Source organism: Micromys minutus (genome assembly GCF_963924665.1).
Source record: "Micromys minutus genome assembly, chromosome: 22".
Classification (NCBI taxonomy): domain Eukaryota; kingdom Metazoa; phylum Chordata; class Mammalia; order Rodentia; family Muridae; genus Micromys; species Micromys minutus.
This window is the reverse complement of record NC_137957.1, coordinates 3694694-3711400: the sequence shown is the minus strand read 5'-3', so window position 1 is coordinate 3711400 and position 16707 is coordinate 3694694. Positions and strand designations below refer to the sequence as shown.

The following is a 16707-nucleotide window of genomic DNA, read 5'->3' as shown; positions in this document are numbered from 1 at the left end:
TTGGGTGACTAGCGTATGGTCTGGGACTGATAGTGGGAACAGTGGAGGGTTAGGATGATCTGGTTCTGATTCTCCTTTCTGCCCTCTATTCGGGTCATTTGCAAAGGTCTCGAGAGTAGGGGTTAGAAAGGGAAGGACTGATGCTCTATGCTCAGAGTCCCGCTTGTCTGAACTGGGCACTGAGGCTGCAAGACCTTTGGGGATGCAGATTTCCAGTTGGGGTCCCAGACGCGTCAGGGTCCCTCCTGCCCTTCATGCTGACTAGACGCTGCAGAGACCGTGTCAGGTTGGTTTTCACGGAGCCTGGCTGGGTCCGGGCGCATTCATAGTCTTTATCTGGTCCTCCCGCAGGAACTGCATTGGTCAGACGTTTGCCATGAGCGAGATGAAGGTGGCGCTGGCGCTGACTCTGCTGCGCTTCCGACTCCTACCGGATAACAAGGAGCCGCGCAGGCAGCCAGAGCTGATCCTGCGCGCGGAGGGCGGGCTGTGGCTGCGGGTGGAGCCGCTGAGCGCGGGTGCGCAGTGACCTCGTGCCTGGTCTGGAGCCACCCCACCAAGCTACTACCCTCTGCGGATCCCAGAATGAACAGAACTGAGACCCGAATCTTTCCGAGAGCCAGCAGGGGGCGCTGTGAATCTAGTGCGTGGGTGAGAAAGGCCAGCCAGTATCTGAGCCCAAGACCCTTGACGTCCTCTAATTGACCACGGGCCAGCCAACCTGAATTAGCCTATGGACAATAGGAAGCCAAAGGGCAGTCTGAACAAGAGACCAGAATGAAAGACAAATTTGAGCGCTGATTCTCGCAGCAAATCCCTTATCAGCTCCATTTCCATTACTTTGAACTCCATCCTAATCACCTAATAGACTTTTCTTCTCTCACCTCGGCATTACTGTTCTGTGGGCACTAAATTACTGTGCTTATTAAACCATAATACCAGCATTTTTTTTATTGTCTCTTTTACAACTAGGGTCTCATTATATCAGCATAAACAGTCTCCGGCTCCCGTTTTTTAAGCTCTTCCTGCAGGACACTGTGTTGGGCTTGTCTGGGTGTTTTGAAGTGATGCATTAGTCTGGTGTTATCTTACATGTCTTCTCCAGTAAGAAAGGGAAGAGGGGGCTGAGGGTGATGGGTACGGGGTTGTTGAAACGCACCATGGAGAGGGGCTCTATCTGGATATGTCCCTCACTACAGGGCTAGAAACGTAGCTTACTGATAAAGCCCTTAGTGAGCATGTGAGAACCCTGTGTTCTGCAGCCTCGCCCCAACCCCCCTGCATTTAAAACGAAACAATACAAACAACAAACGTGAGATGCAGTGACTGGGAAGATGGTTCAGGGATAAAGAGCGCTTGACGCTCTTTCGGAGGATTTAAGTTTGGTTCCCAGCACTTGTGTCTGGTTCCAAGGGCTCTGGTGCCCTCTTCTGGCTTCAGTTAGCAACTGCGTGCTCATGCTCCGTGTGTGTGTGTGTGTGTGTGTGTGTGTGTGTGTGTGTGTGTGTGTGTGTGTGTGTGTGTGTGCGTGCGCGCGCACGCGCGCATGAGAGCATCCCCCACACACAGTCACACGCCACAGAAACACATAATTTAAAACTGGAACTGGAATATAAATGCATCTTCAATGTGTGGTGCACATGGTCTTCTTGAGTAGGAAGGACTGTCTTGGAGAGACTCAGATGGCTTGGTGTTGGTGCAAAGGTGGTGAGCAATCAAAAGTCACCGGAAGCCAGGGCTGAACTGGTTTGTCTTGAGTCCCAGGAACGAAATCTGTACACAAAGGAGTAGTAAGTTACGGCTGTCTGGATCCTGCTTGGGAATTTTAAGAGGATGCTAGAGGGACAGTGTGGGTGACTTTAGGGGACAGCCAGAAGCTGCCAGTCAGCATGCTTTCCATTAGCAAAGGAGAGGAGGGGACCCGAGAAGGAATATCCATGCACTGCAAACCACAAATGGTTGTCTGCCTCTGGTTTTTCTAAGAACCAACTGTGGTGGGCAAAGGGTTGTCCTTGAGGGGAAGCCTTCAGGGTTGGGAGCCCCATCCTGGCAGCCTGGTGGGATCTAACTTCAGGCCTCAAAGGAAGAGCCAGACTGTGTTGTTCTTGGCCTTTAATCCCAGCATTCAGGAGGCAGAGGCAGGCAAATCTTTGGAGGCCAGCCTAGACTACAGAGAAAATTCCAGGACAGCCAGGGCTACACAGAGAAACCCTGGAAAAGCCAAATAAAGAAACAAACAAAGAAAGAAAATGATTGATATATAGATAAGAAAAGGTTTTTATCTTCTGAAAGTCACATTTGTGGGATTTCCCTAAAGTGTTCTTATATCGAATACTTTTGTATCCAAATGCACTCCCATAAAAGAAGGAAGACACAGAACAGAAATGTATCACACATCAACCTAATATGTTAAGTAAGCGTTGTCAATATTCTCCCAGACACATCTCTAGTGTTTTTATTTATAACAGTATTTTAATCATTATTGTTTTGTATGGGAGTTTTGCCTGCATACATGTCTGCAGTGTCCACAGAAGCCAGAAGAGGGTATCAGGTATGTTGAAACTTTGTGTGGGTGCTGGGAATTGAACCTGGATCCTTGGAACAGCAGCTAGTATTTTTAACTGCTCAGCCATCTCTCCAGCCCCTAACACTAAACTTTTGTGTGTATTTTTATTTGCCTCCAATAATATGACATATATACAATATTCTATTTACATATATAAAATGTTATTTTGTTGGCTACAGAGAACCTGGAAAGATGCGTAGTCTCATTAAGAATTGGGGAAATGTATAGAAAGTCATGATGGAAGGTATACCAGCAGGAAGTCTGGCATCCAGAACAGGGGAAGAAACAAGTGTTCTTGGAGAGTAAAAGAGAATCTCGTTTCACCCTGAAGTGTGTGTGCTGGGTGTGTGCACAGGGCAGTGAAGACAAACGGCTGAATAAAGATATGCAAAGAGATGTTCAAGGCAGCCTTATAAATAAGGTGGGACATCTGGCAGAGAGGAAAGAATTCTGGGGGTCCCAAAATGCTGAAGGAGACAGTCACATGAAACTGAGGAGAGGTAACCAAGCACATAGTGGGACTTAGAAATAGAATGAATGGGTAATTAAATTATGAGCTGGTGGGAAATGAGCCAAAGCTTACAGCCTAAGCATATACTCATGAAATATTAAGTTTCAGAGTCTTTATTTCTGGCAACAAAGATGCCATGTGCAAAAACCCCTGCACTTACAGCCCCGTGATTAGATTTATGAGTCAAAGGCAGGAAGATTTCTGTCTTAGTCGGATTTCATCGTTGTGAACAGACACCGTGACCAAGGCAACTCTTACAAAGGCAAACATTTAACTGGGGCTGACTTACAGTTTCAGAGTCAGTCCTTCATCATCATGGTGGGAAGCATGGCAGCCTCCAGGCAGACGTGGTGCTGGAGAAGGAACTGAGAGTTCTACATCATGATCCAAGGGAAGCCAGAAGGAGGCTGGCTTCTGCTGATAGCCAGGAGGAGGCTCTCTTCTGCATTGGACAGAGCCTGGGCACTGGGAGTCCTCAAAGCCCACCTAGGCAGTGACACACTTCCTCCAACCAAGCCACACCTCTTCCAGTAAGACCACGCCCCCAACAGTGCCACTCACGATGGCCAAGCATTCAAACCACCAGTTTCCTTTTAGTTTATGACCTCGGATTTTAGTTCATCACTGATACGGGACCCCCACCTCAGAGTTCTTGGTCTCATTAATAGAAGAGTATAAAAAATAGATGCACAGTGAAGCCAGAGGATAATTTGACTAAAGTTTAGCAGAAGAGCCCCGGGCAGGCTAACTCTGAACTTCTGGAAGTACTTAAGGAGGACAAAGGAGAGGAGAGGCTGTGTGTGGTGGTTTGAGTAAGAATTACTCTTAAGCCCAGCCCAGCCGGCTTCTGAACTCAGAGAGTTACAGGCCTCTCTGATCTACGACGTGAGTTGGGGATATCCAGGACTCTGTAGAGACCACTTCAACCACCACGTCCCCCCGTCAAAATAAATAAACAAAAAAGGCCTAAAGGTGTCAGATGGACTGTGGAAGTCTGGACAAGAAAGTTGATTTCAGTGATTGACTGGTAACTCGGGTGGAAGCTTCCTCCACATCTGCTGGCATTTATATATCTGTCTATATTCCCACTGTGAGACGTGAGGGGAACTGACCTGCAGGTGGAGCCTTCCATTCCAACCCTTTCTACCCCATAAAGCTCCAAGTCCCTGAACCGTGTGCACACAGTTCCCACATCTGAGGAGAGACTGGTTGGTATCTTTCAGTTGTCTGACTAAAGATCTGCTTCTGGAGATACCTGCCTGCTTCTTTATTTCTTATGTCATCTGGTCAATCCTGATCTAACACTACACATGCATCGCAAAGGTCACAAATAGGACAGAGTTCAAGGAGGAGAAATCAGACTGATTCCTTGTCGTATAGTTTCTGACCTCTGGGAAAATACCATGGACTCAATCCAATTATAATTAAAAGATTTATTGACAACATCCTTAAAGCCAGATCTCTGGCTTGTCATGACGAAAGATGTGGGGAAGGATTTTTAAATAGGAAAACCACAAGAAGACCTTCGATATCAACAGAAGCAAGTAAAAATTGGTCTGTTCTGCCAAGTTAAAGTGGTTAAGGCAATCCAAAACAATCTTTGGGTGTCTACATAACCAAGTTACAGCCAACCCTAAACTGGGGACGAGATGCACCCCACACCTTTAAACCCCAGCCTGTGCTTCTGCTTCCCTGGCAGTGAGCAAAAACATTGCAGCCAAGTTCCACGAAAAAGGAAAAGAAAATTCTGCCCATGAGAAAGATAAAGCCTTTACAGGAGGTGGGAGAAGTTCCCCATCTTTGCCTCATGGCTCCTGTACGTAGAATTTTACTTGACTAGCAAAATAAAGGCTTACTCTCCAGAGGAAGTAACTCTCTCAATGGCACTTGTGTCCCTTGAGTATTCGAACCAGATGGAGGGCCTTATGGATTAGGCTTTCATTACTTGTACAGGATATAAAAAACCACTGGGTCAGTCTTCAGGGCCTGGGGCTTGTCTACTATTAAGAGAGACATTTTGCTTCTTGTTTGTGGATGTTTTAAGTTTTGAACTTTCTGTCTGTAAAGATGTGAGTGTGTGAACCTGTAGCACATGAGGGGTTAGTAGGGCCACAGGGAACTGAGGTGCAGACTGAAGAGGCGACGTCTGGGGTGGCGGTGATTTATGAACAGTGCTTTTGTTTTGAAACGCCAAGTGTCTATGACAATCAGGCTTAAAGAAAGCCTTCTATGGTGTGGGTCTTGTGGAGCAAGGGTGTTTGTATTCCCAAGTGAGGATGTTTAAAGTGTTGGGGTCTGTAAATACAAAACAGCCCAAGCCATCACGGGAATCCAGCAAAGCAAGAGCTTTATTTGAATTTGGCAGCAAAAAGTGACCGGTCAGGAGCAGCAGCACAGACTCAGGAGCTAGCTGCTTCTTCACACGGTCATCTCAGAAAGTATTTCAGCAGATGGCAGAATTGCACTGTACTCAGTAGGACTGCTGCTGATTCGCCAGGGTCGCAGAGCAGACTGCGGGCTGGGGCTGCACTGCAACCCTGAGCCAGGGCTTGACAGAGTTCACTTGAAGACCACAAACATGAACGCCAGTTACAGTTGAGATTTTCCACCAATCAGAATCATCTGTTCTTTCACAGCGATCATTGCGTTTTGGGGGAACAAAAGAATGGCCATCTGGAATGCTCCCCTGGGGCCTGGGAACTTGAACTTAATTTCACCTTATGATCAAAATGAAGTCTCAAAACAAAATGGCAGTACTTAGGATAAGTCTCATCTCTTTGATCTCAACAAAAGGAACCCCCCCCCCCCCCCGACCCCAAACAAGGGCCATTAGACAGGCTCAAGACTTCAAGAGATGTGTTTCCTATAGATTAGCCAGACAGCAGCCAACCTCCATTGTGTGAAGGTCCCCTTTTCTTCCTGAAATCTGGCTCTCACCCTGCAGTTTAAAACAAACAAACAAACAATAAAAAAGTTTCTGTGTGTGGTGAAGCCTCCCTCCCTTCCCTACTCTTCACCAGAAACACTGATTCTCAGAGCCTGCAAGACTCATTCTTCTGTAAGCTGAGATACGGAGCCCCAGGATTTTAGGCTACTGTTCTCTGGGATTCACAAAAGTCTGCTCTCTTTTTTGGGGGGTAGGGGGAGTTAAACTGAGTCTATATTTCTTTTTTTTTTTTCAGCTTTTTTTTCTTTCCTTTTTAAATTTGTTTTGTTCTGTGTTTTGCTTTGTTGAGACAGGGTTTCTCTATATAGCCCTGGCTGTCCAGAAATTATCTGTGTAAACCAGGTCAGCCTCGAACTCAGAGATCCACCTACTTCTGCCTCCCAACTGCTGGCTGCACCACAGCATACCCGCCTTGCTGACGTTTTCTTATAGTGAGACGGTCCCTTTGATAAGTATGCAGGTTTGGAGAGGCAGCGCCCTCTGGTACTGGGGACAGGAGTGGGCTGCAGTCTTTCAGAGTCCCATCTTCATATGGATGTGGTTGTCCAGCAATGATCCTCTCTAGGGCTTCTTTCGGTATCAACTTGGTCCTTAAGCTTGGGAAGGTGACCTTTTTTCTTAGCTGCCTACTTGTCTGGGTGGCATTTTCTCTCTTGGTTCATTTTTTTTTAATTAATCAATCCATTCATTTACATCTCTAATGTTATCCCACTTCTTGGTTACCCCCTCTGCCAACTCCCTATCTCATGATAGCCTACTTCCCAGTTACCCCTCCCTCAGCCCCCCCATCTCACATCTGCCCTCCCTTCTGCCCTCTGCCTGTATAAGAGTGCTCACCCACCCTCCCACCCTCTCCTGCTCCACTGTTCCAACAGCTCCCCTACACTGGATTATCAAGCCTATCCAGGACAAAGAAGCTATCCCTCCCGTTGCTGTCAGGCAGGGCTATCCTCTGCTACATGGATCCCTCCAGGTACAGTCTTTGGTTGGTGGTCTAGAACTGGGTGGTCAGGCCAGCCTGTGCCGTTCTTCCAATGGGACTGCAATTCCCCTCTGCTCTTCCAGTCCTGTGAGGTCCCCCACCAGGTTCCCTGAGCTCTGTCTAGCAGGCAACAGTGTTGGATTTGGAGGGGCAGTCCCTTGTCTGCCCTTCCTTCAGTCTCTGTTCCATTTATTTTTGACCCTGTTCTTCCTTTGGACAGGAACATTTCTGCGTTAAAAACTTTAAAATGGGTGGGTGTCCCCATCCCTGAACTGGGGGAGCACGCTACAGGATTGATCTCCCCCTTCTCTGTGCTTTTCTGCTAAAGTCACCCCTGGTGGGTCCTGGGACCCTCCAGTGGCTATCCCCAGTTCCTCATCACCCCTGCTACATATTTTGGTTCGATTTCCTGACCGGGTGTACCTTTCTCACATCTACTCCAGATGCCACCACCCTTGTTCCCTGCCCCTTCTTTCTACCTCCATGGTCCCCCTTTCCCTTCACCTCCCCCAAGCATCCTGTTCCCCACTCAATGCAGGACTGAAGCATCCACACCTTGGTCTTCCTTTTACACTCCATATGTTCTGTGTGTTGCATTATGGGTACTGTGGGCTTTGGGGCTAATACCCACTTACTAGTGAGTAAATACCATGTGTGTTCTTTATGTTTGGGTTACCTCACTCAGGATGATATTTTCCATCCATTTGCCTAAGAATTTCATGAAGTCATTGTTTTAAATCACTGTGAAGTATTCCATTGTGTATATGTACCACATTTTCTGTATCCATTCTTCTGTTGAGAGACATCTGGGTTGTTTCCAGCTTCTGGCTATTATAAATAAGGCTGCTATGAGCATAGTGGAGGATGTGTCCTTGTTAGATGTTGGAGCATCTTTTGGGTATATGCCCAGGAATGGTATAGCTGGGTACTCAGGTAGAACTATTTCCAGTTTTCTCAGGAACTGCCAGACTAATTTCCAAAGTGATTTTACCAGCTTTCAGTCTCACCAGCAATGGAGGAGTGTTCCTCTTTCTCCACATCCTCGCCAGCATCTGCTGTCACCTGTGTCTTTAATCTTAGCCATTCTGACTGGTATGAAGTAGAATCTCTGGGTTGTTTTGATTTGCATTTCCCTGTTGATTAAGAATGTTGATCGTTTCTTTAAGTGCTTCTTGGCTATTTAAAATTCTTTAGTTGAGAATTCTCTATTTAGTTCTGTACTCTACTTTTTAATAGGATTATTTGGTTCTCTGGAGTCTACCTTCTTGAGTTCTTTGTATATTTTGTATATTAACCCTCTATCAGATGTGGGTTTAGTGAAGATTTTTTCCCAGTCTGTGAGTTACCAATCTGTCTCATTGACTATGTCCTTTGCCTTACAGAAGCACTGCAGTTTCATGAGGTCCTGTTTGTAGATTCTTGATCTTAGAGCATAAGTCATTGGTGTTCTGTTCAGAAAAATTTCCCCTCTGCCCATGTGTTCAAGGCTCTTCCCCACTTTCTCTTCTATTAGATTCATTGTATCTGGTTTTATGTGGAGGTCTTTGATCCCCTTGGACTTGAGCTTTGTACAAGTAGATAAGAATGGATCGATTTGCAGTTTTCTACATGCAGACCGCCAGTTGAACCAGCACCATTTGTTGAAAATGCTATCCTTTTCCACTGGGTAGTTTTAGCTTCTTTGTCAAAGATCAAGTGAACATAGGTGTGTGGGTTCATTTCTGGGTCCTCAACTATATTCGATCTATTCCCTGTCTCTGTACCAATACCCAGCCCTTTTTTAAAAATCACTATTGCTCTATAGTATAGCTTGAGGTCAGGGATGGTGATCCCCCCAGAAGTTCTTTTATTGTTGAGAATAGTTTTTGCTATCCTGGATTTTTTGTTATTTCAAATGAATTTGAGAATTGCTCTAACTCTATGAAGAGTTTAGTTAGAATTTTGATGGAGATTGCACTGAATCTGTAGATTGCTTTTGGTAAGATGGCCATTTTTACTATATAAATTCTACCAATTCATGAGCATGGGAGATCTTCTGGGGTCTTATTTGGTTTCTTTCTTCAGGAATTTGAAGTTCTTGTCAAACAGATCTTTCACTTGCTTGGTTAGAGTCACACCAAGATATTTTATATTATTTGTGACTATTGTGAAGGGTGTTGTCTCCCTAATTTCTTTCTCAACCCTTTTATCCTTTAAGTAGAGAAAGGATACTGATTTGTTTGAGTTAATTTTTTAACTTTATTTAAAAAAAACAAAGATAAAAGAACAAATTTTAAGCATTTTTGCATAAATGTATAAGAATACATTTTTGTCAGTGCTTGACTTTTTTTTTTTTTTTTTTTTTAAGGTTTGATACTCTGCATTAAGGTCTTACTAGTTACAATGAGCAAAAAGTACATGTAAAACAAGATGTAATTAGTCATCCAGAATTAGTAAAAGTATTTTTGGTGTGTAAGGATTGAGTATAATGTTTTTTTTTTTCTTGCACTTCACACAGTCTGTGAGTTGTTTCTGGGGTAGGCCGAGCTTTCTGGGGTTAGTATCCTATTATCAGTGACTGCATATTATGTCTGTTCTTTTGTGACTGGATTATCTCACTCAGGATGAAATTCTCTAGATGCAACCATTTTCTTAAGAATTTGGTTAAGTCATTGTTTCTGATAGCTGAGTAGTACTCCATTGTGTAAATATACCACAATTTTTGTATCCATTCATCTACTGAAGGATGATTCTTTCTGGGTTCTTTCCAGCATCTGGCTATTACAAATAGAGCTGCTATGAACATTGTGGTGCATGCGTCTTTGTTGTATATTGGAGTGTCTCTGAGGTATATGCCCAGAAGTGGAATAGCTGGATCTTCAGGTAGTACTATGTCCAATTTTCTGAGGAATCGCCAGACTGATTTCCAGAGTGATTGTATCAGTTTACAACCCCACCAACAGTGGAGAAGTGCTCCTCTTTCTCCACAATCTCGCCAGCATCTGCTGTCATCTGAGTTTTGGATCTTGGCCAATCTGACTGGTGTGAGGTGGAATCTCAGGGTTGTTTTGATTTGCAATTCTCTGATGGCTAAGGATGTTGAGCACTTCCTTAGATGTTTCTCAGCCATTCGATATTCCTCAATTGAGAACATTTTGTTTAGCTCGGTACCCCATTTTTAATAGGGTTGTTTGGTTCTCTGGTGTCTAGCTTTTTGAGTTCTTTGTATACCTTGGATATTAGGCCTCTATCTGATGTGGAGTTGGTAAAGATCTTTTCCCATTGAGTTAATTTTATATCGGCCACTTTGATGAAGTTGTTTATCAGCTGTAGGAGCTCTGTGGTAGAATTTTTGGGATAACTTTGGTATACTATCATATCGTCTGCAAATAGTGTTATCTTGACTTCCTCCCTCCCAATTTGTATCCTTTTGATCTCTTTTTGTTATCTAATTGCTCTGGCTAGAACTTTGATTGCTATATTGAATAGGCAGGGAGAGGGGTGGAGAGATGGCTCAGTGGTTAAGAGCACTCAGTGCTCTCCCAGAAGTCCTGATATCAATTCCCAGCAACCACATGGTGGCTCACAACAATCTGTAATGGGATCCAATGCCCTCTTCTGGTGTGTCTGAAGAGAGTGACAGTGTATTCACTCACATACATAAATTTTTTTTTTAAGTTTAAAAAAAGAAGAAGAAGAAGAAGAGGCAGAGAGAGAATGGGCAGCCTTGTCTTGTTCCTAATTCCTGATTTTAATGGGAATGATTTCAGTTTCTCTGCATTTAGTTTGATGTTGGCTATTGGTTTGCTGTATACTGTTTTTATTATATTTAAATATCCATTTTGAATTTCTGATCTCTCCAACACTTTTAACATGAATGGGTGTTGTATTTTGTTCAGACTTTTTCAGCATCTAATGAAATGGTCATGTGTTTTTTTTTTTTCTTTGAGTTTGTTTGTATAATGAATTACATTGATGAATTTTCATATATTGAACCATCCCTGTATTCCTAGGATGAAGACTACTTGATCATGGTGGATAATCTTTCTGTTGTGTTTTTGGATTTGGTTTTCAAGAATTTTATTGAGTATTTTTGCATCAATATTCAAATGGGAAATTGGTCTGAGTTTTCTTTCTTTGATAGGTCTTTATGTGGTTTAGGTATCAGTCAACTACGGCTTCATAGAAAGTATTGGGTAGTGTTCCTTCTGTTTTTATTTTATAAAGTAGTTTGGAGAGTATTGGTATTATATATTCTTTGAAAGATTGGTAGAATTCTGCACTAAAACCTTTTGATCTTGGACATTTTCGTTGGGAGACTTCTAATGACTACTTCTACAAGGGCTATGGAGCTGATTTGTTGGTTTATCTCATCCTAATTTAACTTTGTTATCTGGTATCTGTCTAGAAAATTGTACATTTCATCCAGGTTTTCCAGTTTTGTTGAGTATAGTTTGTTGTAGTGGGATCTGATTTTTTAAAAATCTTCTCAGTTTCTGTTGTTATGTCTCCCCCTTCATTTCTGATTTTGTTAATTTGGATACTCTCTGTGCCCTCAGGTTAATCCGGCTAAGGGTTTATCTATTTTATTGATTTTTCTCAAAGAAACAGCTCCAGGTTTTGTTGATTCTTTGTATAGATCTTTTTGTTTCTACTTGTTTGATTTCAGCCCTGAGTTTGATTATTTCCTGCTGTCTACTCCTCTTGGGTGTATTTGCTTCTTTTTGTTCTAGAGCTTTCAGATGTGCATTTAAGCTGCTAGTGTATCATCTTTCCAATTCTTTTATGGAGGCCTTCAGAGATAGGAGTTATCCTCTTAGCACTGCTTTCATTGTGTCCCATAAGTTTGTATATATTACTCATTCATATTTGTTGAATTCTTAAAAGTCTTTAATTTCTTTCTTTATTTCTTCTCTGTAGATATCATTATGTAGATAGTTGTTCAGCTTCCATGCGTATGTGGGCTTTCTGTTGCTTTTGTTGCTGTTGAACATCAGCCTTAGTCCATGGTGGTCCAATAGAAAACATGGGATTAATTCAATGTTCTTGTATCTGTTGAGGTTTGCTTTGTGTCTGAGCATATACTCAATTTTTGAGAAAGCACTATGAAGTGCTAAGAAGGAGGTATATGTTTTTGTTTTAGGGTGAAATGTTCTGTAAGTATAAGTTAAATCCATTTGGTTCATAAGTTCTTTTAGTTTCACTGTCTCTGTTTCGTTTCTGTTTCCATGATCTGTCCATTGGTGTAAGTGGGGTGTTGAAGTCTCCCATGATTATTATGTGAGATTCAATCTGTGCTTTGAGCTTTAGTAATGTTTCTTTTACGAATGTCGGTGCCCTTATATTTGGGCACAGATGTTCAGAATTTAGAGTTTATCATTGTGGACTTTTCCTTTGATGAGTATGTAGTATCTTTTTTGATAACTTTTGGTTAAAAGTCTATTTTGTTGGATATTAAAATGTCTTCTCAGGTTTTTTTTTTTTTTTTTTTTTGAGGGGGGGGACCATTTTCTTGGAAAAAAATTCCCATCCTTTCATTTCGAAGAAATGTCTGTCTTTGACTCTAAGGTGTGTTTTCTATATGCAGCAAAATGCTAGATCCTGTTTAAGTATCTAATCTGTTAGTCTATGTCTTTTTATTGGGAAATTGAGTCCATTGATGTTGAGAGATATTAGGGACCAATGCTTGTTGCTTCCTGTTATTTTTGTTGTTAGATGTGGAATTATGTTTGTGTGTTTCTATTGAGTTTGTTGTGAAAAGATTAATTTCTTGCTTTTTCTTAGGTGTTGTTTCCCTCTTTGTGTTAGAGTTTTCTTTTTATTATACTTCTGGGACTGGGTTTGTGGAAAGATATTGTGTAAACTTGGCTTTTGTTATGGACTATCTTGGTTTCTTCATCTAATTAATTGCAAGTTTTACTAGGTATAGTCTCCTGGGCTGGCATTTGTGTTCTCTTAGTGTCTATATGATGTCTGTCCCAGATCTTGTGGCTTTTATAGTATCTGTTGAGAAGTCTGGTGTTACTGTGATAGATCTGCCTTTATATGTTACTTGACCTTTTTTTCTTACTACTTTTAATATTCTTTCTGTGTTTTGTGCATTTAGTGTTTTAATTATTATGTGACAGGAGGAATTTCTTTTCTGGTCCCATCTGTTTGGTGTCCTGTAGGCTTCTTGTATGTTCATGGGCATTTCTTTCTTTAGATTAGGAAAGTTTTCTTCTATATTTTTTTGAAGATGTTTGCTGGCCCCTTGAGTTGGAAATCTTCACTCTCTTCTATACATATTATTCTCAGGTTCGGTCTTTTCATTGTGTCCTGGATTTCTTAAATGTTTTGAGATAGTATTTTATTTTTTTGGCTTTTCCATGATTGTTGTGTAGAAATCATCTATTCTATCTTCTGTTACTGACATTCTCTCTTCTGTCTCTTATATTCAGTTGGTGATGCTGCATCTGTGACTCCTGTTCTTTTTCCTAGGTTTTCCATCTCCATGGCTCACTCCTTATGATTTTTCTTTAATGATTCTATTTTCATTTTCAGATCCTGGACAGTTTTGTTCAATTCCTTCACCTGTTTGTGTTCTCCTGTATTTCTTTAGGGGATTTTTGTGTTTCCTCTTTAAGGGCTTCTACTTGTTTACTTGTGTTCTCTTGTATTTCTCTAAGGGGGTTATTTATGTCCTTAGATCTGAATCTTGATACATAGATGTGATGAGGTATCCAGGACTTGCTGTGATGGGAGAACTGGGTTCTGATGTTGCCAAGTCAAATTGGGTTCTGTTGCCTATGTTCCTATGCTTGCCTCTCAACATCTAGTTATCTCTGGTATTATATGGCCTCCCTGTCTCTGACTGGAGCCTGTCCTTCCTGTGAACCTGTGGTCCTGTGATCTTGGATGTGCCAGAATAGCTGAGGTGTTGAGCTGCAACTGGGGTGTGGGCTGTGTGGGATAGGGTCTGGTGCCAGGGCTCTGGTCCCAGGCATGGGTGGGAACCGGAATGTGTTTTGGTTCATTTTTAAATGTTGGCTTCTTATATTTGGCCAGTGGCAGACAATGCTGACAGGCCAGTAACATGCTGAATGTGATGAATTTAGCATAAAGACTGTAAGCCGGAGTGCAGTGAAACCACCAAACTGGCCCACTCTGTGGGTAGGAAGAAAGCTTCATTGGTGGTCACCCTGCTGAGGCTCTGTCTCAAGGTTGAGGGCAGAAAAATGGAGCACAAGCGAGCAGACAGTATATGACCGTCAACAGGATGGGACTGAGCTGTTAGGGTTGACTGGGAACTAGATGCTCCTGCATGAGGCAGTTGATCTTTAGCATGGATTGGGAGATCTGTTTCTCTGTTAAACTGAAACCAGCCTTTGGGACATTGTCGGTAAGCTCTGCCATTTGGGGGGGGGGGAGCTGCTGTGGACCTAACAAAGGTAAACATAGACTATTAGATGATTTATTAAATGTATGGTGGGGCAGCCTCAGCTGACTCATTGCACTTCCGAGAGGACATGGAAGGTTTCTATAGCAGGTGAGCGAGAGGCTTGTCTTCCTGCTGGAACATGAGGTTTCTATTTGAAGGGGGAAGGCTTGATTTTCTAGCACCCACTATTCTGTTTACACTGGTCATTTAGGGTCAGGTGCCATGTGTCATTCATTGGGGGGTCAGTTGTAAATGTTTGTAGCAGACACTCTTGTGGGGAATCCACCAGAGAAGACTGCTCAGACATGAGTGCTAGCTAATAGAAAGTCTTTATTAGCCAGCCAGCAAGTACACTGTGTGCTTGTGATTCAAGTATAATTCTGAATTTTTCTCCTGGAGAGATTTTACACACACACACACACACACACACACACACACACACATCCTGCGTTGATATATACCTCAGTGAACAAGAACAGTTAGCCAGAAACAGAACTAAGAAAGCTAAAAATAAAGCTCTCAGAACTAGACTTTGATGGAGCGGTTCTTTGTTCTTGGTAGATTGTACTCTCTACTTGCTAAATTTTACACCTCTGTCATGGAGTCAGTTGTGCTAAGGTCTGAGGGCCAACAAAGTGGTTGCCCTTAGTTACAACATAATAAATCAACAAGTTAGGCTGGGCAGTCAGGGTTTAATTAATTAATTAATTAATTTTTTTTGAGAAAAAAATCTCGCTGTGTAGCTCTGGCTGTCTCAGAACTCACTATGTAAACCAAGTTGACCTTGAACTCACAGAACTCCATCTGAATCTTTCTCACAAGTGTATGTGACAACCCACTGCACTACCACGTCTAAAGATTTGATTTTCTTTAAAGATTTGTTTACTTATTATACATGAGTACACCGTAGCTGTCTTCAGACACACCAGAAGAGGGCATCAGATCTCATTACAGATGGTTGTGAGCCACCATGTGGTTGCTGGGATTTGAACTCAGGACCTCTGGAAGAGCAGACTGTGCTCTTAACCACTGAGCCAGCTCTCCAGCCTGGGTTTAATTTTTTTAATGTGTGTGGTTTTGTTTTGCTGTCATTTTCAGTTCGTTTTTCTGTATAAATTCCACTTTCTCCATGACTTGGTGACTTGAATGATAGTCATTTCTTGTTTGTGTGTTTTTATCCTATTGGTTGAGTATGGGATAGAAAGAGCCTTAGGCACCTGCCTGTTTCTGAACTCTGAGGTGAGGGGGGAAAGTATAATAATAATAATAATAATAATAATAATAATAATAATAATAATAATAATAATAATAATAATAATAATAATAATAATGTTATTGAAGGAAAATGCAAGGGTAGCTCAGTTTGACCTGGAAACAGTGTTCAATGGGTACGCTTGATTGTCAACATGATACATCTAATTCGGATCTCTCGGGTAGAAAAACACACCTATAATCTAGTTTTTTGGTTTTTTTTTAATGGGGAAAGGACATGACTTTTAATCCTGCTCTTGAGAAAGGAAGATATCCCTTCAGACCAGATCTTTAATCCAGATCTAATGTGGGCTACCGCCTCTGCGGGAAGCCGGAATGAGGTACGAAGAAGGAAGCCAGTATTCTGTCTGCCTGTTTGCTCTTGCTTTGTTTGCAAGCCCATTCCCACACTGGCGTTAGAGCCTACTTCTTTGGGATTTTATCATCAGTTGAGCACCAGCTGAGACTTTAACAGGCCCAGAAACTGGTTTTCTGGGAGGGGGGGGGTCTTTTGTTTGTTTGGTTTTGTTATTGTTGTTTTGTTTTTGACACTGCAGGGTGAAAGACAAGTCAGGTTGCCTATTTTTGTGAATTTTATTGGTGGAATGTTTCCCAAAGTCTTGGGCAGACTGGGATGTGGGGAGATGAGGGCTGGCAGAGGGGGTCTCTTTAATAAGGCCCCTCCTCTTAATCCTGTTCAAAGCAGCTCTTTGAATTGTCTCCATGACCACTGAGTCTGGAATTCTCTTGCTCTGACCTCATTCGTAGGAGAAATAGGAATTACCCTTGTGCGTTGTTACAAGTAAGTGGGAAAATTCCGCTTCCACGCGCGCTTTCACCCAGACAGGGATAGAACCCTAGAGCCTAGACTGTGTGATCTGCTTGCAGATTTCCCTAATAAAACTTGTATCTCCTGTCACTGGCGCGCCAGGACTGGAGCCGAAGGCTCGCTGGCCTATCGGGATAAAGGTTAGGCTCGCTAGCCTATCAGGGTAAAGGTTATTACTTTAGTGCCTGAAGTGTCCAATGAGGAGTATGCTTCTTACGTGAG

General features: G+C 42.6%; 1 protein-coding gene across 1 annotated transcript in view; it reads left to right on the top strand.

The window, feature by feature from the left end:
* LOC308435266 (prostaglandin E2 omega-hydroxylase CYP4F21-like) overlaps nucleotides 1–529 on the top strand; it is a gene marked incomplete at its 3' end in the record, with an annotated part of 36841 nt that extends 36312 nt beyond the window's left edge. The window contains exon 26 of the mRNA XM_080935940.1: nucleotides 352–529. Coding sequence (XP_080792066.1) covers nucleotides 352–529 — 178 coding nt within the window. The remainder of the gene's footprint in view (nucleotides 1–351) is intronic.
* Between the last annotated feature and the right edge of the window lie 16178 nt (nucleotides 530–16707).